Source organism: Pleurodeles waltl, chromosome 2_2 (assembly GCF_031143425.1).
Source record: "Pleurodeles waltl isolate 20211129_DDA chromosome 2_2, aPleWal1.hap1.20221129, whole genome shotgun sequence".
Classification (NCBI taxonomy): domain Eukaryota; kingdom Metazoa; phylum Chordata; class Amphibia; order Caudata; family Salamandridae; genus Pleurodeles; species Pleurodeles waltl.
In genome coordinates, this window is record NC_090439.1 from 301,471,614 (window position 1) to 301,494,243 (window position 22,630).

At 41.5% G+C, this 22,630-nt stretch overlaps 1 protein-coding gene across 2 annotated transcripts in view; it reads left to right on the forward strand.

The window, feature by feature from the left end:
* The first annotated feature begins 1,153 nt into the window (after positions 1-1,153).
* Positions 1,154-22,630, forward strand: part of OTULINL (OTU deubiquitinase with linear linkage specificity like) — a 318,990-nt gene continuing 297,513 nt past the window's right edge. The window contains exon 1 of one of the 2 annotated variants that reach the window (XM_069219762.1): positions 1,154-1,314. In XM_069219762.1, coding sequence (XP_069075863.1) covers positions 1,305-1,314 — 10 coding nt within the window. In that variant the 5' untranslated portion in view covers positions 1,154-1,304. The remainder of the gene's footprint in view (positions 1,315-22,630) is intronic. The other variant, XM_069219763.1, reaches the window with a different exon arrangement.

Genomic DNA, 22,630 nt, shown 5'->3' on the forward strand with positions numbered 1-22,630 from the left:
TTTTGTTTTATTTCTTTTATAGTGCTATAGCGCTACTCATCCCATTGCAGGGTGTCAGAGCGCTTTACATCACAAGTACACATTGTACATTGGCAATCAATCATAAGTGTGTAAATCAATATACAGCATGTGCAACATGACAGTGAGGGTTACATGGTGTAGGAGACATATGTCCTACATAGATGACGCTGCTATATTAGAAGGATTACAAGTTATGAACAGCAAGTAAAAAAAAAGGATCCCTGTGTTAAAAGCATTAACAAACTTACCGATTTACATAAAATAAAAATCTATCATCTGCTTGTCACATAACCCTCTATTCTACTTTGATTCAAAATTGGGACTAGACAAGATATTTTAAAATGCAGACTTTGCAACCAATTAAGCAGAACTGTCATATTTCTCTTTGTTACCAATTTCTTTGTGGCAGAGTTTTGAAAAGTAAATATATAAGTTGAGTCCCAGATTTTGCTTCAAGGCTGCGTCACTTTTTTGGCACAAACCTGAAGCAAAATCTATTTTTTTAAATATTGTAATGCACTCAAATGTAGTGATGAAAGACCTAATAAACATACGTGTGAGGTCTCAAGATCTGATGTCACTTCTTATGAGGTTATGGGTTGTGATGCCACATGCGATGTCACGCACCATAACGTTGCTTGCATACTGGCCAACTTGGTTAGTTCCCCCACTTCTGTTTTTAAGGACAAGGGCCCTATGTGCACATCCCTTAGAAGTGTTCAGGGAGGCATGTTTTTGGAACATATACAAAACAGGTTAAATGTTAACTTTAAATTGGCATCTAAGCTACAGGTAAAAGAACAAGAAAAAAAGTTTGATGTTCTCCTCTGCCACAGAATGCGCCGAAAGGGTCTGTTTCCCGGTAGGGGTAATTGCTTCCTCCTTGGAGAGGGCGCCCGCCCTGAGGGAAGGGTGGTGATAAAGAGCCTCTCTTGGAATAGTCCCGCCCATTCCCACCTACTATTGGTGAACAAACGAAAACAAGAAAAAACGCTGCAGTATGTGATGAACGCACGGAAGAAAGTTTAAAAAATAAATAAATAAACCGAGCAGGCAAGCGGTTATTAACTGTGATTGGCCTGAAAGCCAGTCCATCAGGGTGACAGACGTGCAGGAAGGTGTCTGCAGAGCTAGTGAACTGAGCGCGTGAAAGTGGCTGGAGGGTTGTGACGGGGCGTGTGCTGTGCAGGTGCTGTCAGGGGACTTCAGGAACCACGACATAAGCAGTGACGGGGAAGGAAGCAGCAGTACCATCAGCCGACAACTCTCGGCCCCGCTACAGCATGGCAGGAGGTAAGCGCTGAATTTGCAAAGTAAGCACAGGTACACTGCTGACTTCTTGCAACTGTACTTAGTCTTTTTAAGTATGCAGCATGCCTAATTTAGAAACGTCCAGAAACAGTAGGCTGCGTGGAAAAACATAAAGGACGGGAGGGTTCTGCCGCAGTGTTGTAGAGGGTGCGGTTTCCTGAGCGACGCCCACATACCGAGGGCACGGGCTGCAAGAAACACTTTACAGCCATCCTCCTTCCTCCAGGGTTGGCTGTTTCGTGCTTTTTGGGGAAGGTGGTTGTTTCGGAAAATTGCAGACAACGACGTCAAACGAGGGTTCTAGTACATGCACGCCTTACTTTTCAAGTGGGCTTGGAACACCCACGGCTCTAGACAGGGCTGCTTCGCGGAAGTGCAAACACTTCTAAGAAGGCAAATGGGGCACAGCACCTGCATTCCTTTTTTCACTTCAAAGCTGCAACTTCAGTGACTTGAGAGATGTCTTTCTGTAGTAGCAACATTGGCTACTTGTGCATTGGGAAGCGCTGGTTGTCCTATCAGATGTGAGTAGGGCATACTGGCCTATTTGTTTGTCTTTGCATTATAGCACAGTTGTAAGTTAGCCCCATGTCACAAAGGTGACAACGCGTGCTGGATCTTGTAGTTTCACTTTTCGCGTTTCTCCTATGTGTTTTGAAACCCAAGCATTCCTAAACCACTTAGTGGAAAAAAGGGCCGGGCTGCAATTTACCCTTGCGACACGAGGCCAGTTGACAGCTGCGTCTGTGATAACTTGCAAGTCTGCATTTATAATTTAATTAGACACTTGCAAGTACAAAGCTCTCACCTTTCACGTCTGTGAAGTATAGCTATCATTTCCCCTAGACCATGCGTGATGTGCTGCAGGAGTCCACTTTTTTTTTTAATCCTGGGACTTGTAGTACTTTTTTACCCTGGAATAAACAAGACTAGATGGCCTTCAATTCAAAGAAAAAAACCTGGACTGGAGCAGAACGTCATATATTGACCTGGAAACTTGGCTGGGATGTGAGTGGGTAGGTCATCCGGGCGAAGTTTTGCCTTGCATGTTGGGTCTAGTAGTCTGATTTTACAATAGGGTAAACAGGACTACATGTCTCAAAATGCATACTTGTCATTTTGAATTATTCACAAATAGACTTAGGAAACATGAGCGCTCTGGCAAGTACCAGCATGCAAAGGTAAATAATTGTTCACACCATAACATGAGGCAAATTCAGGTCTCCGCTACTAACTCAGTCCTTTCATTAGGTGAGGCAGATTTAGCAGGGTATCAGGCTAGGCAGCAATTAAACACTTTGAAAGGGGTCCGTGTCGGGCCAAGTATTCATGTCCTAATTACATTGCACTTGTTCATCTTGCATTCTCTGAGGTTTTTCTCAGATGTTCCTGTAGGTTTATTTTCATGCAGAATTCAACTCCTATCGTTAACTGTCTCCTCCAGGTGGCTGATTGAGTTTAGGTTGAGAACAGGTATTTGTGAAGGGGCACGGTTGAGAGCTTTGGAGCTCCAATTGCGATTATGCCTGTCAGTGCCCAAGTTATTCAGACTGCTTGCACATTCAGTCCTGGGTCTCTGTCTGCAGAGCGCCCAGAGCCATGATCACACATATTCTAGTTCGAATTACCATGTTGTGTGACAGTTTGTGGAGAAGGTACACATCTGTTGCAATATGGCCAGTGCTGAAGGAAAAAATCCAGTGGTTATTTCTTGTTTGTGTTAGGGGATGGTGAAGTAACGGAAATAAAGTAGGGGCAGATGGAGATACAAATAAGATAGAACTAGAGAGACGAGACACCACCTATGAGAGATGCAAATAGAGAATTTCAGAATGGTGTGTGGAGGAAAAGGGTGTCTCAGAGTGAAAGACTGCAGAAGTAAGGTGTGTGAAGGGGAGAACGGGATTGATTGAGACACTCTGAAGAACAGTACCCTTCCCATAGACATTATTAATATTTATTTAAGTCACAATTTGCAGAGTTGAAGCATTTTCAATTCTAATAATCACAACAAAATCATCGTTATTACTCATTTATTTGAGACTGCTAACAAGAATGATCAAAGCTAATAGGTCTGACTTGTTTTAGATATGTTGGTGTTGTGTGATATAGCGCGTTGCTATAATAGGAGACTCTGAGAGACACCCACATATTGGTCAGATGGCATGATGTATGAGGCGCAGAATTATATTTTGTGTTTTAAGCCACACCCTTAAATACATAGACTATTGTTCTATGAAAGGTTTCTTCTAGTCACACCCCTTTTGGAGACCACCCACATTGGTCAACCCACTTAATGCAGTGCCTCAAAACTCTCCTTAAATATAAGAACCGTCTTCAAGGAATTGAAAGCATGCAACAATATAGGAGTCCACCGACATCTGACGAGCCTCAACATGTGAACACTGTGATGTAAAATTGAGTGTGGCTTTGTTCTTCTCCGAGCATGAAAGGTTTTCGTTCTGTGCATAATCTTATCGGGAAAATGTTTCCCTATGCAATTTCTGTTTTAAAGAGGCAGAGAAAGCAAATTCTTACGTTGATGGGTTTTCGCTTTCAAAAATGTATTTTTTGTGTGGATGAACAAAGCAGTGTTTCGCAGCCTCTGCAAGTCAATAGTTTTCCATGATACATTAAGTGTTTTATAGTTCACAAAGGTCTTTCCTGAGGCTGAAATACATTAGGTTTAGCCTGTGTCCAAGGCCTTATGCAAACGACTTTTGGACGCGTGCCTTTTTGTTGACTCGAGGTACACAATGACACATTGACTGTTCGTAGCCTGCCAGACCAACTGTTGCTGCTGTAGGGAATCCACTTTGTAACACATCTTAAACAATATTTGCAACATTGTATGTTTAAACATCATAGTAATTTACGCCCAGGCGCAAACTCAAAACGCTTGGATGGGTTACCTAGCAGATAGCAAACCAAATTAGATGAGGCAAATATAAAAGCATATTTTTCAGCCTGCAATAAAACTGATCTATTGGTTTCTGATGTTGTAATGCACAGTGGAGATAAAACAGGTGCTCAGGTAATGCCAAAACACTTTGTATTCACCAGTCATTGGTGGTCTTAGTGTAAAGTGGTAATCTTGGAATGAAAGCTCAGAATTATTGATACACACGTTTTAACACAAACTACTTCATGCCTAGTAAATGAAGCTTCTCACAGGAATAATTTAGATCTTAAAACAATTTTCTTCTATTTCTCTCCAAACAGTTACATATGAATGTTTTGGAGGGTGTTTGGAGAGATTGAATTGTTCATGGTTTGAGAAGAAACCTTCTAGCAAGGTGACGTCGTAGCTCAAAGGGTTGATGAATTTGCTGCATAGATTATTGTACAATCTGAAATGACCATTTTATAGCAAGTTAAAGATATTATAATTTCCCTAGCAAGCTTAAAACATTGACCGGTTCAAGTTCAGGTGGACTGCTAGAGCTTTTGCTCCTTCTAAAAAGTAAATAGGACGAGGGGACCACTATTTGCATGACACTAACACATTTTGGCCCTTATTACTAGTAGTCCAATGTGGGAAGTGATGATAATTCCACAATCTTTGAGTTAATGGTACAGGGGGTACAGTTAAATCCAAGGATGCCAAATTATCAGGATGGCAGGTGCCACCTGTGGTTCCACTGAGGAATGGGGCGCTATTAGGGCTTGGTGGGGGTCATTAAATCCTTTTCTGAATATATTCATCATTCCCCAATCATCCTTATATTTGTCTCTGCAGATTCTGGCTGGTTTCAGCAGCTTTAGTCCCCAGAGAAATATTACAGAGTCCATGATCCTAAAGTAAGTACCAGAACTGGGATTTTGTCAATAACTCCTACTACTGGCCTGCCTGGGATCATTAGAAACCCATAAAGGAGCATTTACATGCATCAAAGTTTCTATCATGTCAGATGGATTCTTTTCTCTTAGTATTCAGTATCTAACAGTCTTCAGCGGAGCGACCAATAATCTCAGGGTTATCTATCTAAATGTTAGAGAAGAGAGAATGAGAGGGAAAAACAGTGACGTAAATAACAAATATTTAATGATGAACAAGTTAGGAGGTGCTTACAAGCCTCTCAATTTTACACCAATTTATTGGTTTACCTCAACAACAGGTAGAAGGTTACCGACCCCCTTTCACTTTGTGTGAGTCTGTTCTACCCATCCATTTGCATCATGGTTTTCTCTTTCTAGTCTAGGCATAAGCTTTTTGTACCATTAGGTGAGGCTGATGATGATGAACCTGGGACCATTGGAGCCCTCATTTTAACTTCTATTGTTTGTTAGGTATCACAGTTAAATGATCTGGAGGCACCTTCATCCTAAACCAGTTAGTACTAATGAGTCCAGTGAGTCGCCCTGATTCTGTGGACATGACCCTCAAGTTTGTGACACCATTAGAAGATTTCAGTGATCTTCCAATTCCAAGTTGGCACCCCTAACTTGTGTTCTGTTAGTTTCAATTCCTTACTCGTACATTGATCTATGTCCAGTACCTTCTATTACCAGCATCAGAGTGTATAACCTATAACGGTGTATGAACCCAAATGACTTGACATATGTCCAGTTTTCTTTGCCATGTATTAGCCCCACTATTTTTCAGATTGGAGTTAAAGTCACTTTAGAAAGGAGAGTGCTGGTTGTTGGCCATTCTCTCTACTGCATTGGCTAATATTCAGTCGGCTACCCTGCTTGAACATGTACCTGCAAATGAATGGAACAAAAGGCAGGTGACCATAGCATCTTTTTTGTATAGGTCACTGACTGAATTGACGTTGATGCATTAGAAGGTAAGCATTAGGGTTTCTAAAAGATAGCAAAGTAAATTATGAAAGCCATCAGTGATTGACAGTGTGACAATTTCTCCCTAGCCATTTGTTATGAGTATGTTATGGACATGTATAAAGCACCCTTTTGCCCATGAGGGTATCCTGGTGCTGAAAAGCTATGTGTGCCTTGCCTATCCTAGGGCGGGAGTTTAGTAGAAAACTAAGGTCTTCAGAAGGAGAGAGAAGTAGGCTCTGATGTATAGTTGCAGGTAAGTTTATGCCTTAGGAGCGAAGTGTGAGAAAGCCCAGTGTCTGGATCCATCTTTTTGTATGCAAGGGATATGTGTGACTAGGAGTCTGGCGGAGCGGAGATGTCTGGGTATTTGGTGAAGGCAATGCAGTTATTCAGGTAGGCTGGACCAAAGTTGTGTAGTTCCTTGAATGTTGGGCTCAGGAGTTTGAAATGAGCATGTTTGTGTATCACAAGCCGGTGGAGCTCTTTGAGATGTGGTGTGAAGTGAGTAATGGATGGGAGATTGAAGATGAGTCTGGTTACTGTGTTCTCAAATGTTTGTAGTCTTTTGATGAGTTGCTTGGGGATTCCGGTGTACTGTGTTCTGGAACTCCAATCTGCAGCTGATGATGGCAAGAATGTTAGTTTTCATGGTACTGCCTGGGGGCATTTGAAGATATTCCTCTGCACCTTCAGGGTTTGATTTGTCGCATCACAGTTTTTCAAATGCTGTAATAAGGCTATGTGATATCTCTGTCCAAAATGTTGGTAGAGCCTTCTGGTTTTTAGTGTTGTGGCTTTTTTAACTGTTCCACATTTCCTTCAGTTACATTTAACAGATCTCACTGGACATTGATTAAAAGCTTGTGATTACTCTACTTGCTCTGTGTTTAACTGTGACTGTCACCAAAATCTGGCATAACAGTAAGGGAATTCGGTTAAAAATCATGATTGCAGCTTCGGCTTTAAGATAAATGTACTATCCTTAACTTCTGTCAAGAGATCTCTCTGTTTTAATTGTGACAAGTTGTTCTACATATTGGGTGTCATGATTGATGTGCGGCCACCTGTCCATTTCCTTGTAGTTTTTGGAATGACTAACTTCCAGTGGTGAATCTTTAGCATCCTTGATGGAGAGTAAGGCTGACATTTATCACAAAGAAACATTTGGGCCTAGACTGTAGCCAGCCTTTTACACTATGCAAAATGATTTAAACCTGAGGCAAGGGGCCGGGTAACTAATGTGAAAAGTATAGAGGAGGGGGAACATTTTGCAGGTACTTCAACCAGAACAATAAAATGTCATAAAATTCTCTGCCCTCAGTGATCTGTAAATCAGGTAACCTTGAATCCTAGAGACATTTTGCCCCAGTCCGTGTCTGGGCATCACCTTAATGACAGCTGAAATCTATGGGGCAATGAAAGCAGTGAAACGAAGTTCTTCAGGGTATGATGCTGGGATAAATGTATTTTCCTGATCACTGCTGGAATCTAGGGTTTCATCGACAGGATGACATCAAAGAAAATTTCTCACCATCTGAAAAGCCTTTTCACAGACCTGGAAGACCAGAGCATTGAAGGCTGGCAGACAGGTTGGGCACTGACAACCATGATTCTATATTTTACTAGTTGATCACCAGGATAGGAATGGATTTTGATAAAATAACTTGATCTAAATAATTCATAAGCTTATTCCGTCATTTTTGGAAAAGTCATCTGTAATTGAACAATAATTAAATGTCTGCATCATTGCACAGATCTACTATTAAGCTTTGCTTTTGATTTATAGTTGGCATACATTTATGCATAAAATGAATGTTGCAAGCACAGATCCATGTAGGATTCAACAAGTTCAAGCTTGGAGGCTGGATCGTTATCATGCCTTTGTTGCTCTTTTGAGTTCTGATTTAAGACGGAAGAGAACCTGCTCTAGAGCAGTTCCTAGAGTTTTGGAGACACTTTACAAGTGTGTTATCGTTGACAATGTTGAAATGTAGCTGTCAGTTATGATAGTATCAGTTCTCTGACATCGCCGATACATCTCTCATCTCAGGTTATTTGTTACATCAGTCACTATGGATTCAGTGCAGCTTAGTGGGCAAAAGCCAGTTTGAGCCAGCCCAAGTGATTTGCAAGTTTCAGAAATAGTTGGAGCTTTTCGTTACATGGAGTACGGCTAATTGTAGATTGGGCAGAATTTAGCAACATTATTATTATTTTTTTGTTGTTGTCTTTTTTTTTTAGGAGAGGATGATCAGCTTAAAGGATGTCAGAACGAGGCCCTGACATACATTATGAGTGTTGACGGAGTATGCGTCCTCCATGGTAGTCTAATTTGCTCCCTGTGTTCATTTAGGAAACAAAAGTACTCATTGCGTTATATTAGCATTGGCCACACATTGAGTTAGGTACGTTATTACTGGATTTGGAATTAGGGTATTTTATCGTCGCTTAGGTCTCAAGCATCCTGTCTTACTTGCTCCACGGATATATTTCCTCCATTTACTTTCAAGCTATGTTTAGTGTAACATCTTCTATTTGAAAGGTCAAGCTTTTTTGACTCGTTTCCCATTTTTAGAAGTGAGCATTCTTTTAGCATGAATAGTTCATCTTGTGTCTTGATGAACCTTGCAAAGAAACAGCTTAAAACGTTCTCAGAATCAGCTTATGCCCAAGTCGTGCCTTTTAGCATCTTGTCGACTCCTTTGTTGTATGTTATCATGATACATGCAGGGTATATGCCAGGGATGTTACCGACGAGGTTTGAGGTGGTGCAACCTTCAAGTAATGTACTTTTATTCACTACTAGTGTAATAAAGAATTGACAGAAAACAAAGAGAGCAGAACCTTAACTGACCTCCATGAGAACAAGCAGATACTGTTTTCCTGGCCCTGAATTTGACACCTCTGAGGCCAGGGGTCACAAAGACGTGCCAGGAGTAGCAAAGGGTAAGCCAAGGGTCGCAGCTGCGAGCCCTGGAGACTCTTAAATTTAAATTAAGTCCATGCTCCACACCTTCCAATGTTAGGGTTCATTTGAATAATTTTGAAACCAGAGTGTACTAGGTCAAAAAGCAATTTGATGCGGTCATTCAGCTGTGACTCTTTTGTGAAATACAGATATGGTCCACTCAGAAATCCTAACTATCATGTCTGTGCATACTATAGAAGAACAGGTAATAAATTACTTCTTTGACACATTATTTACCCTTGTCTCATACTGGGTTCACTTTACATTGTGTACCTCGGGGTGCAATGTGGATTTAATCATACTTTTTCCAATCCCTGTGAATGTTTGTGTTATGTAAGGTGTCACAAATTCTTGAATGCCCTATTCCTCCAAGGTCACACATTTTGCACTTGTGTGATTTCAGAGGGGTGATCCTTCAGTCACATGAGGATAAACAAGGAAATTATTTTGTGCCTAAGCCTGCGGTGCGGTATGAATGTAGGTATAGGTGCATATGCGCTCTTGTAGTGCACACTAATTATGCACCACCTAGGAAGATACTACACACCCCTGGAGTGCAGCTACTGCACTTGACTGTGGGATAATCCCTGACACCTCCTAAAAATCCATCAACTGTTCTTTTTGCATTTGTCGCCCCAAGTGGGAAGGGTATGCCCAGACGTGGGTCCCGTGCTCACTATGCCACCAGATTCAAGCTAGCCTGACTGAAAAGGGCTGATACCCCGAAACCGGTCCCAGGATGCTTGTTTCTGGTCCAGGGAGGACCTGGCCTGGCAGTTTGGGCTGGACTGTTCCCATGGGGAACAGGGTCAAGACTGATTTACATATGGCTGGGTCCAAACTGGAATGGCATGGTGAGCAAAAAAACTGATGGGTTAAACCCAGATCTGTGACTGGGGGGTGAATGTTTGATTTGGTCTACACTCCGTCCATCAACTGTTCTTTTTGCACCTCTTAAAAATGAAGCAAGTACACTAGCAGTGAAAAATGGACTGGCGGTTTGAAACCACCACCTCCTATTTCAGTTCTTCACATTTTTCGTCTTTCGATTTTTTGTCTGAACTGGGGTAAATGTGTGTATATATGTATATGTATATATATATATATATATTTTTTGTAATTTGGCACAGGTTACCAATATGCGCCAGGTGTATCAGATTAGAATGCGCATAGGACAGATGAGACCGTACCGGAATAACATAATGAGGCTTGACTAAGGCCCTAATTACAAGTGGCCCTGTATCAGGTGTGATACCTATTACCCATGGCACGTATTCAGAGTTTTTGGGGGATAACACAAGTTTTGGTGCTTACTGCACCAAATTCCACATTTCACAGTAAATACCATACTGTTTTCTCCTGTTAAATTCAGGCCGGTATGACCTGCCGAAATTCAGCATAGGTAGAGTTATTTAACTTACTAACTCGGTAAGTACTGGGTGAGGTAAAAAACATCTCTGAATTCCGACCTCTGCACAAACGGGTTCACGGAGGGGTCCAAGAACATCAATCCACTCCTAATCTGGGCCGATGAAGGTAAGTGTGTGCTCTTTCTTTACTAGGGTAGAAATTTGTGCATGGCCTAGTGTATTTCTTTATGCAGTACAATTGCAAAACCTCAGGTGCTATTGTTGTAGTCAGATGAACGTTACCTGACAATTGAATGTTGATAAGAGCATCTAGTTCTAAGCACTCTAAAATTCAAATTGCACACTAATTGATACTCTAAGGTTAAACCTACAGCATTGTATATAATGCATGTTACGTACCCAGGTGTTTTTCTATATATTGTTTACTATTGTGCCTCCACTTTGCGTATAACTGTACTCATTGCATGAATGTATAATGAAAACTAAAGACATCCCTATGGATCTAACACTAGCAATGAGACAGTATGATAAACCGTCTACTCAAATTCGCTGTATAACATTCTATTAACCCCTTGGGTGCTGGGCCTCCAAGCCACCCAGTGCTGATCCCTTTTTGGCTATTTGGTGTGGTTTATTCTTAGGGCTTCATAACGTTATTCCATGCAAGTTACCCATGTCAAATTTATGTCCTTTTTTTCCAGCATTCTGGGGATTCTAAAGGTACCCAGGGTTTGTGAATTCCCCTGTAGGGTACCGAGAAAATAGGCAAAATATAACATTTTGAGTTTTTTGACAAAACTAGGGAAGAAGTGTCCTGGATAAGTGCCTGTTTTTTTCTCCTAAAAATTGCATCATTGAATGGTTTGCGGTACCAAAATTGACAGCTTTCAGCAACATGCAGAGCTGAATCAAAAAAGCTTAATTTTTGTACCACAGCTTTGGCATTTTTCAAAGAGGTAGCCCATTTTTCCTATTCTTTTTTGTGCTCTCAACCTATATCCAGTTTGTGGTGGAAACCAGTATGAAACCCATGGGTGATTCAGGAAAGTAATAGATATCTGAAAGAAGACAACATTTCAAACTCAGCAAGGAGTCATATGTGTAGATCACGCAAGGTTTTCCCAAGGAAAATAAATATTGAAATAAAGACATATTGAAAATGAGTAAGAAAAAATTGCCATTTGGGCAACATTTTCATCTGCAACCTTTTGTCATGTGGTTCGATTTACAAAAGCAACATACATTTACATCTGCTAGACCCTTCTGGTTGCTCAGATATATAGACTTTGTAGGCTCTTCAAGGTACCCAGAGCCAACAACTGAGCTTCAATGTACTATGGAAATAGACAGAACTAAAAGCGAGTATCAAGTAAGCCTATATATTTTTGGAATGGGCACAAGATATGGAGTTTAGGAACAGTAGTAATTTTCATTTCTGTGAATTTGTGGGTAGCCGTACTGGTGTATGATTTAGAGGGTATTTTTCAACATGTCTTCCTTCTTAAACAATGGCTTACATTTGAAAGGCACAAATGCAGCAAAAGTCCAGTTGGTGATGACAAGTGTTATACTGTTCTATGCTCCCAGAAGTCTTACGATTAAAAAGTGTACCTCACTTGTGTGGGTAGTCTTGGTGCCTGCGACAGCAAATGGGCTAAAACACAACATGAACGCATCATATTTTTCCACTAAAAAGTGACCCTTTTTTCCAATGTGGGTAGCTCTGGAGTTTGGACCCCAGCTCAGTCAGCAGCTAGGGAAACCTAGCTAACCTGTGCATTTTTGAAAACTAGACACTTAGAGGTATCTAGGGAGGAGTCGCTTGCATGGCTCTCTCCAGGTGTTTTTCATGCAGAATCCCTTGCAAACATGGACTGAAATACATTTTCTCAGATTTCTGTGATGGAAAGATATGGAATCTGGTGGGAACCTCAAACGTCTGTCCACCTGGCATTTCCCCAAGTCTCCTGATAAAAATGGCACCTCAGTTGTGTGGGAAGGGTTTGTACCCGGGGTAGGAGATGGCCCAAAATGTAACATGGACGCTTCACATTTTTCTATCAAAAAACGAGCCTGTTTTTCCCCGATGTGAGTAGCTATAGATGTTGGACTCTAGCTCCAGGGAAACCTAGCAAATCTGTATATTTTTGAAATCTAGACACCCAGGGATATCCAGGGTGGGCTGACTTGCGTGGGTTTCACCTGTGTGTTTTTTTTTTTTACCCAGAATCCCTTGCAAACCCCATGAAAATACATATTTTCCTCACATTTCTGTGATGGAAAGTTCAGGAATCTGCAAGGATCCACAAACTTCCATCCAGCTAGCATTCCCCCAAGTCTCCTTATAAAAATGGTACCTCACTTGTGTGGGTAGGCCAAGTGCGTGTTACAGAAAGGCATCAAACCAAGGTGAATGGGAGTCGTCTGGTGAGGACTCCCGTTGACCCTTGTTTGAGCCGATCCTGTAGAGTGCACACTACCCAGCTGCACTGGTGGAGCAGCATTTTTATCTGCACAAGTGGGGCAATGCCGAGAGGTAGGAATTTTGTTGATTCTTACGGATTCCAGAAGTTTCCATCACCTAAATGGAAGGAAAATGTGTGACTTCAGTCAGAGTTTGAGGTTTGTAGAACATAGTGGGTAAGAAAACCTTGTCGGATCCACGTAAGGCACACACCTCCAGACTCTCTTGGGGGGTTATTCCAACTTTGGAGGAAGTGGTAATCCGTCCCAAAAGTGACGGTAAAGTGACGGATATACCACCAGCCGTATTACGAGTCCATTATATCCTATGGAACTCGTAATACGGCTGGTGGTAAATCCGTCACATTTGGGACGGATTACCACCTCCTCCAAAGTTGGAATAACCCCCTTGGTTGTCTAGTTCTCAAAAATGTGGTTTATAGGTTTTTATAGGTTGGGCCACAGAACGGCCCCAAATACAACACCTCCCCTCTTGTTTATCTCTTAACTTAATGATTTAGGGCCTTTTGTGTCATTTTCTTGTGGGCCACCCACACAAGTGGGGTCTCGTCATTATCAGGAGACATGTGGGAACTCAGGGTGGTAGGAAACCATTTTCATTAAAAAAACATTTGTTGACTTGCCTTTATGTTTGACACTGTTTGACGAATTTTCACAAAATTTTCACAAAAAAGTGTGCCTGAGAATCTTGTTGTACATGGGAAGTTTTGTGGTGAACCATCTAGGGAGGGGGCGAGGAAAAGGGGCGGTTAAAAAAAAATAAAGTGCATTTCTACATTAAGGGCCAGATGTACCAAGAAGGCCTTTTGCGAGTCGGAAATTGCGATTTTTAAGAAAATGCTATTTCTGATTCGCAAAATGCAATGTATCACATTTGCGATTCGGTAGTAGCGAGTTCTTAAAAAATCGCAAATGCTAATACCGAATCGCAGATTGCGATACCGCCCCCATTCGCACCTATGGGCCTGTAGGCCCATATTTGCGAATTTTTCTGCATTGCCAAAATTTCGATTTCTTAACTGGATATCGCAATTTTGGAAATGCCAAACCCCAGGGTGCTGGGGGCCTAAGGCCCCCTCTGCTGCACCCTAAAAAGTTTTTTTAGGACATGTAAGGTGCACACATGCCAAAAGGGCATGTGTGCTTTACATGTACATTTTAAAAATGCATTTTAAAAATTTGCACATGGTTACCACCAAGTTCAACTTGGTGGTAAATAGCGAGTCCATAATGCCCAATTTGCATTAAGGAATTGCTTCTTACATGTGCTTAGAAATCGCAAATAAGGAATCCTTATTTGCGATTTTCTTATTTAGAGAGTCGCAATTTGCGACTCTCTAAACAGGGTTGCAATTTTAAGGAATCGCTATTATAGCGATTCCTTAAAATTGCTTTCAGAATACCTTTAATACATTCTGAAATGGCTTTTTGCATTCGCAAACGGGCATTCGCACCGTTTGCAAATGCAAAAAGCTTTCATACATCTGGCCCTTAGTTCCCATAGGGATTTTAAACATGATACAGTCCGAACTGCTGGGTGGAATTACACCAACTTTGGCAAAAAAGTAGATTTTGGTCCAGAAAGAAGCCTTGTTATTATTTGAAATAGTACAAAAAAAACAAATTTGTATGTCTGGAAGCGCTTAGGCTTCGCAAATACCCCTGATCTCATGCGGAGATATGATTGTCTTCCAACACTTCAACTAGGAAGTGTTGGCAGCCATTTTGAGACTCGGCTTCAGCTGAGTCTCAGGAAAAAAGGGTGGGGTACTGTTACTGCACCCCTTAGCCTTGGTGCAGGGGTCCCCCAGAAGTCCCCCCATGGGCCTAAAAGTATTTTGTTTTTAAATTGCAGTGAAAATTGCAGCAAATCCAAACTTTTCGCTGTGATTTAAAAAAATATATATAGCAAGCGCACTATCCAGCACTTGCTTTTTATTTTGGCCAAGTCTCAGGGGCACAGCAAAACAAATAGGAGGGGGTGCATGGACCCCCCCCCCCCACATAGGGCATATAAAAGCCCCAGAGACTGCCACTTCCCTGGGGCACTGCTTTGTATGTTTGGGGGGGGTGGCTGCGCGGCATCCCCTGCACCCCTAGGGACCTCCACCTCCCTGTGGCAAAATTCTTTAAAAAATGAGGGGGGGCATGCGAACCCCCTTGCACTCCTGGGAGCTACCACTTACCCACGGCAAAGTTCTTAAATGCAGGGGGCCCCCCGCTAATTCCCTTGCAGCCCAGGGGACATCCACCTCCCTGGGGCAGTCATTATGTTATATGGGGAGGCTGCATGTGCCCCCCCCACAGCCCCGGGACCCACCACCTACCCGGGACTAAATCAAACAGTGGCATGGCCAAGTGAAAGCAAGTGTGTTTTCTCTGCGTTTACACCTTGTAAACTTATCTGTAATCCTTGATGGAAGTGTTTTCATCCTTGCCTTTTTCAAGCACAATATCGGTGACGAAGGATAGGGTGGTTATAAAGGGTTGGCTGCAAGGTGGCATGGGGTTGGGTGATTATAGGGGGCTGGCCTCAGGCCCTGCAGCCAACCCCCGCTGGCTGTGCGTGGCTTTGGCTTAATAATCGTAGTAATTAAAATTACTTTATGTATAAAAAAACGCATACATTCACTGAAAAAAACAAAAGTTTCAGGGACCTTATAGTTAAGAAATATAATTTTTTTTAAACATAGAAGTTCACTTAAAAAACAAAGGTTACATGGATTTTATTGTTAGGCTCACATTTTAAACGTACAAAACCATAGATAGTCACCTGTTATAGTTAGATAATAGTTAGAATTATCTCAAGTAACTATAACTCGTGCCCTAAGGTAAATACAACTTGCGCCCTCAGCATGCAATGCTAATTACTCCACAAATTGCACCACTCATGACATCTTTGATAACATTGTTGATAATGTCACTGTAACATCTGTTGTAAAATTATTGATGAGTTGAATGTGCATGGTGGGGGCGCAAGTTTTTGTAAAGTGAATTTCTATGTTTGTTTAAAATTCTATTTCCTAAACTATCACTTCCCTGTAAAAAAAATTTTGTGTGAAAATATATCTATATAACCTAATGGCAGTTGCCAGCAAGTAGTTATAGTTAGGACCTAGTTTCCATAGGAAAAGCATTTTTGACTTGCCTATCCCTTTGGCGCCATATGGTGAATCTTCAGGACATTTTTCAAAAAAGTGCCCTACTGTGTCTTGTTGTGCATGACTAGTTTTGGGGTCAGCAAAAGGATCACCTTCCGTCTTCTCACCCACGCACACAAAGCCCTCCACAACAAGGGACCGGAATACCTCAACAGACGCCTCAGCTTCTACGTCCCCACCCGCCCCCTCCGCTCCGCTGGCCTCGCACTTGCTGCCGTCCCTCGCACCCGCCGCTCCACGGCGGGTGGGAGATCTTTCTCCTTCCTGGCGGCCAAGACCTGGAACTCCCTCCCCACCAGCCTCAGGACCACCCAGGACCACTCCGCTTTCCGGAGACTCCTAAAGACTTGGCTGTTGAGCAGCGATAACCCCCCCTTTCCCCCCTAGCGCCTTGAGACCCGCACGGGTGAGTAGCGCGCTTTATAAATGTTAATGATTTGATTTGATTTGATTTTGGGGTAATTCGTCAAGCGGGGGAGTGAGAAAAATTGGGGGGGTCAAAAAAATGTATTTCCTTCATTAATTGCCATAGGGATTTTGAACACAACTACAGCCCGAACCACTGGACGGAATGTCACCAAATTTGGCAGAAAGCTAGCTCTTGGTCCATAAAGTGTGGTTTTTGTGATTTGGTGTAAATTAATTCAGTAGTTTTTAGCAATATTAAAGGAAAAATAAATATGAATATCTCGGTGGAGCCTTAGCACAGATTTCATGGTGAGATCTGATTGGCTGGCAGCACATCAAGCAGAAAGTGCTGGCAGCCGTCTTTGAACCAATGTACGTGATAGAACCTCATTGAAATACATTGTAGTAAATGGCAGGTTTTGAGGGTCACAAAAAGGAGAATGTATGAAGATGATAACACATTTTAGTTCCAATATAAATCATTTGTTGCTGAGGTGATTTTACTTTGTGAAAAATACCTCTGCTGGGAATTCATGAATCATGGTTGAGAGAAACTGTTTTCTCATAATATCCCCCTAGAGGTTATGGAAGGTGCTCCAGAAGCTAAAACAAGAGCATATTTTCTGTAAATTCACACTATCTTTCTCAAATATATGAGAATTAAGTCTGGCATTCTCAGTAAAACATGTATTTCTGACAGGAGCAGCCCATCAATTGATTTCCTTGTGTTCTTCTGTAAAACTGTAAACTTTGCACTTGTATAGCACACTACTCACCCGTTAGGGTCTCAAGGTGCTGTACGCATACTGCTGTGGAACCCCTCCTGGCTTTTCCCTGTGAGACACCCACTCCTGGACAGCCCCAGGGTGAAGCCAAGCATCCAAGTGCTGTAAGGGCCGTTGTGGAGATTAAGCAAGCTATTGCCCAGAGTTAGAGAGTGGGACCCATTTATTAGATTAGGCACCGAGGCGAGAATTATCTGGTCCAAGGTAATTGAGCCCAAGACCCGCCGAGGTGGGAAATGAACCCTGGTCCTGGACCAGATCTCCGCATCAGGGTCTGACGCTCTAACCTTGTGCCACACTTCTCTGCATCCTCACAGAGTGTTCTAAAGAACAACTAGGGCCCTAACAATCTTACTTATAACAAACGTGTGGCACACGTGAAGCAACCTTGATTGACTCAAACTGGTTAAAGTAAAATGTTTAATTTAGAAAGGAACAAAACAAGGGGTTTATTTTGTCTTAGCAATTGTGTCTAGTGCTGTAGAAAGAAAAATTAGGACACATTTTAAGTATGTTCTCAAATAACTTCCTATTGTACTTCCAACAGGCTAATCTGAAACCCATACAGGGCAAACCCTGTCACCTATGGACCTAGGTAAGGAAAACAATGATCAGAAAGGTAGTCCCTGTGGGGGAAGTGTAGCCCTTGACTTCCACGGCTATTATGTAGAAAAAACCATGCCCTTAGGTAAGGTTTTTTCTATAATTCATAATCTTTATTTAAATTACACAGTGAAACAGTTGTCTTTTGAAAAATGCTTACTTAATTTTTTTTTTTATAAAATACACAATCGGAGCACCTACATGATTGATATATGAATAATCTTTTTTAAACAATACATAAGCATTTTTCAAAAGAAAGAACAGTTTTGTTGCTTTAGTTTAAATAAAGGTTATGAATTATAGAAAAAACCTTACCTAGGGTTTTTACTACATTATGTAGAAGCGGCAGGGGCAGCTCAACAGAACACTTTGAGTAGATAGGAAGGGCAGTGGCAGGTCCCTGAAACATGGTGGGCAAAAAGGAGGGAGCAGGGGCAAACATACAGACATCAGAAGGGGGGGAAGGAGGGTAGGGGTAGCAAGCTAAGCTCAGAGGCTAAGCAGGAGGGCAATGATGGGGCATGCAATCTGGCAAAGCAGGGCAGGAGGAGTGGGCAGATACGTCAAGCTAAATGGAGGACAATGACAGCACATCAGACCATGCAGGACAGGGGGGAGGGGGGCTGGTGCATCAACCTGGACAACAGAGGATAGGCAGGAGGTGGGTTGGGCAGCAAGCTGACTGTTCAGAGCAGGCAGGACGGGCAGTGGCAGAACAGCGACCACACCGGGCTGTAATGAGGATGCAGGGGGAGGGACCTGGACAGTGGATGTCAACGAGGAGTGGGTAGGCGCAGCAAGGTTGGGTGGGGGCAGCTAAATGCCAGGCCAGGCCCTGCATCCAACTCCCCCCTCCACCTGCATTGTGATGGGTCTTTTTACTTAACATTAAAAAGCCTAGAAATTCACAGAGGGAAAAACAAAAGGTACCGGGATGTTATAGTTAGAAAATAGAATTTAAAAAAAACTTACAAAATTCACAAAAAAAAAAGGTTACAGGGATGTTACAGTAAGATTCAGATGTAACACTCATAAAACCTTAGAAGTTCAGCAGTTATAGTTTATTTCAAGTAACTATAACTTGCACCTTCGCCATGTGCTGCTAATTACCCCAGATATTAAATCACTCATAACATCTTCTGTGACATCATTGATAATATCACTATAACTTTTGCAGTAAAATTGATGAGAAAATTGTGCATGGTGAGGGCGCGAGTTATAGTTACATTAGCACAATGCTTTAGATATCAAATAGGAGACATCCACATTACTAATCCCTCCACAGGGATAATTTCCTTTTGTAAATTATTTATTGTATCATCAACTGTTGTTGTTCAACACTACTTCCTAACAAGATATACATTTTAAATTCCACCAACATGTATACTTATAGCATATGTTTTCAAAATACAATAATCCAAAAGTAACAGTACATATACAAGAAATAATTCTCCATACAGTTCTCACATATACCCCATGTATTTTAAAACCGCCTCTCACATTACCGTATCTCCTACATAAACCTCTTCATGCTGATTAAAATATTACATTCACGCACCGTAGACAAGATTGTCCTTGTAATGGAAAACTAACCTATCAATCTGTAATTCTAGAGCATGAATTCATATAACATTAATATCCCTTCGCACTTATGTATTATTATACACTCATTTCATGAACTAAACAGCAATATTTCTTAATCGGTCCTTCAAGAACAGTATGGAACAACGACTGCATGCATATCCAGCTATAGCAGTCTCTTGCAGGCAAATCTTCCTGTGAGTAGTTTTTCATCTCTTGTGTACAATACTATGGTCTCCAGGTCCCCATTCAGATGGCACAGATGCACATTTAAGTGAACGAGACCCAAAATGTGGTAATCACCTTCTTCAGTGTGCAAAAATGAATGAACACAAGTACAAAGGTGGGGTGTTACCCAGAGAGTCAATCTGGATAGAGAAAAAAATAAATGAACAAACAATATAAGGCTCCAACAAAGTACAAAATAATAATATCTCTATTTAATAATTCAAGTGCACTTGGTCCTATGGAAAAGCCAGTGCAACAGAGTTCCAGAAGTACCACACACCTGAGAGACAATACCTTGTCCACACAAATCATGGCTAAATTGTATGCATACGTTAAATACTGCCAGCAAAGAAATGCACAAGCATAAGAATACCTACTCTTAAGCACACCTCATTCAGCAGTCCTGTCTGCATGCAGACCCCAGGGTGTACGTCAAATCATTAATACTCAATGGGTAACCAGCCTTATACTCACCCCTGTGGCAAAAAAGAGAGTCAATAGATGGGGTCCTAATAAGAGGGCCCCCGAGCAAGTACAAGCCGCTAGAAGATAAATGGTCCAGATAAGTGGCATGATTATAAGAAAAGTGCTCAGGTCACTGCAACCTAGTTTGGTAACAGATACCTACCTGGGGAAGCAAATGGTTGTCCAACCCCAAGACTGGGTAAAATGGTGAAGTATCTTCAAAGGAATGGGCAGACTGAGAGATGAATGGAAGAGTAGGAAGATGGATGCCCCAAGCAGAAAGCCCAGCAAACTGCTGTGTGGGAGAAGGTTAAGAAAATGAGGGCACATAGTGCTACTGCACCAGTCAGAGTCAAGTGATATACTGGGGTGCTTGGTTCCCACAAAGGGGAAATTGTGAACCTATTACTTGTGCAGGCCTCACATCCTGCACAACTAATAATCCAATTTATTAGAGTCCTCCTGCAAATTCTCTTGCCCATTGATGCCTACAGTTTTCAGCCAGAACAATCATGAAGTTCTGTCCATCATGCTTCAAACTTTATGGCTACCAGATGAGAGATGTAGACATGATACCCCATTTGTTTATGTAAGCCATAATCACAGCTTTGTCTTTCGGACCAGAACATGCTGATACTGAAGTCAGGATTTTAATTAGTTAGCAGTCGCAGAACTGTAGAAAGTTCTATTAAATTTAAGGGATGCTGACTCACTTTGTAAATGCATTTGTCTCATACTGACATGTTTGACAAACTCACATCCCAACCATTTGCACAAATTTTATAGATGCTGGATTCCACAATTTTTGTAGATGTACTGTCAGTTGTCATACATGTGTTAAGAACACACAAGTCCACGTGCTCTTGTACTGTTAACCAAAGATGGGTTAGGATTTATTATCAGGACAATAACGAGGAAAGATCCAGCCTCAGTCTTTCTACTGGAATGAACACCATTCTTAGGTCTTTTATGAAGTTGGTTCCTGTTAACATTCTGGGCCTTATTACAACCTTAGCGGAGGGGATTACTCTGTCCCAAATGAATGAACAGATTGATGTTGCACAGGAGGTCTTAAACTTAAAGGCTAATGAAAGGAAGACTAGTTAATTGCTTGCACAGAAAGAGCTGAAGAGCCTGATGGTCGACAAAAGGAGGAAGAATGCTTTTTCAGCTTCAATTATCTAACTCCTCCACGTTTGATCCACAAAGTTCTATTCCTCCCCAAGCCATACAATTTTGTGCTGAGTCATTGTCTGCCTTTTAGCTAGAGATTTCCTCTAGTAGCATATGTTGGACCCATTGCCAAGGCTAAGCACATACAACATCAAAAAAAAGACAGAAAGAAAATCTAGTTATGTCTCGATGGATTCAAGTAATGCAGAGCACTCTGAACCATGATGAATTGCCCATAATAGTGATCTAAGCCAGACATAAGACATTGACTTGATGGGGCACCATAAATCCCATCTGCAATAGACATGTGGACGTCTTTAATTCCAAATCTGTCTTCTTGTCAGTCTGCCTTTAAGATACTCTCCCCAACCATGGACGTTTTACCAACTAAGCTGAGCACCAAGGAATACCACATTCTGACTCAGGAGTGATCTTGAATTCATTATTAGGATATAATCTGGACATGAATCTGGTAACATTTGATTTTACTCAGATCCTTCCTTTCCTGAAGAATTACGTATAATACATGCTAGTGCAAGGGAAGATCTTGATAATAATGGCGTGGATGAGGAATGTAGGGATTATGCCAATGTACATTATGTGTACTTACTTTTACTTCTCACCTTGAAGGTGAACATAACTGCATACCTAAAATAATAGTTATCACGATTCTGTGACCTCTACAAAGGAGAGACTTGAAGAGACCACAAATAATAATCACAAGAATTGCTCTGTGGAACAAAAAAAAACTAGCAAAATTTATTGAGGATTTTATCATGAGGTTGGATAAAACCAGGGACGAATATGAAAAAAATAAGTGGACTAAAGAGAAATGACAAAAGTATCAACTTAACATATGGAATCAAGGGAAAATGTTTTGTATTCCTAACAAAATGGACCAAAGAGCACAAAACTCAGGTAGACATTGTAAAGCTTGTAAACGAAGAAGGCAGAAGAAGACAACCTTAAAAGATTACACTGGAAATCGGGAAGAAATTATAGAAATTGTATGAGGCTGTCTTTACTGGACATTTTGAACAGATGACTATTTTGGGGTTGAGGGAGGCTGTTGACCTCAGTTCTGAGATGACTTACTGCTCCCCTTTGTTCTCCCAAAGCGATCCAGGGGAGGACGACCCGCTCCCTTAAATATGTTCCCACGCAGGAGTTTATTTATTTATTTATTTATTTATCTTAAGCAGTACCATTTCCTTTAAGGAACATGGACTACTTTAAGATAACAGAAAACTTTCCTATATGAGAATGCAAATGCAAGGAAGGATT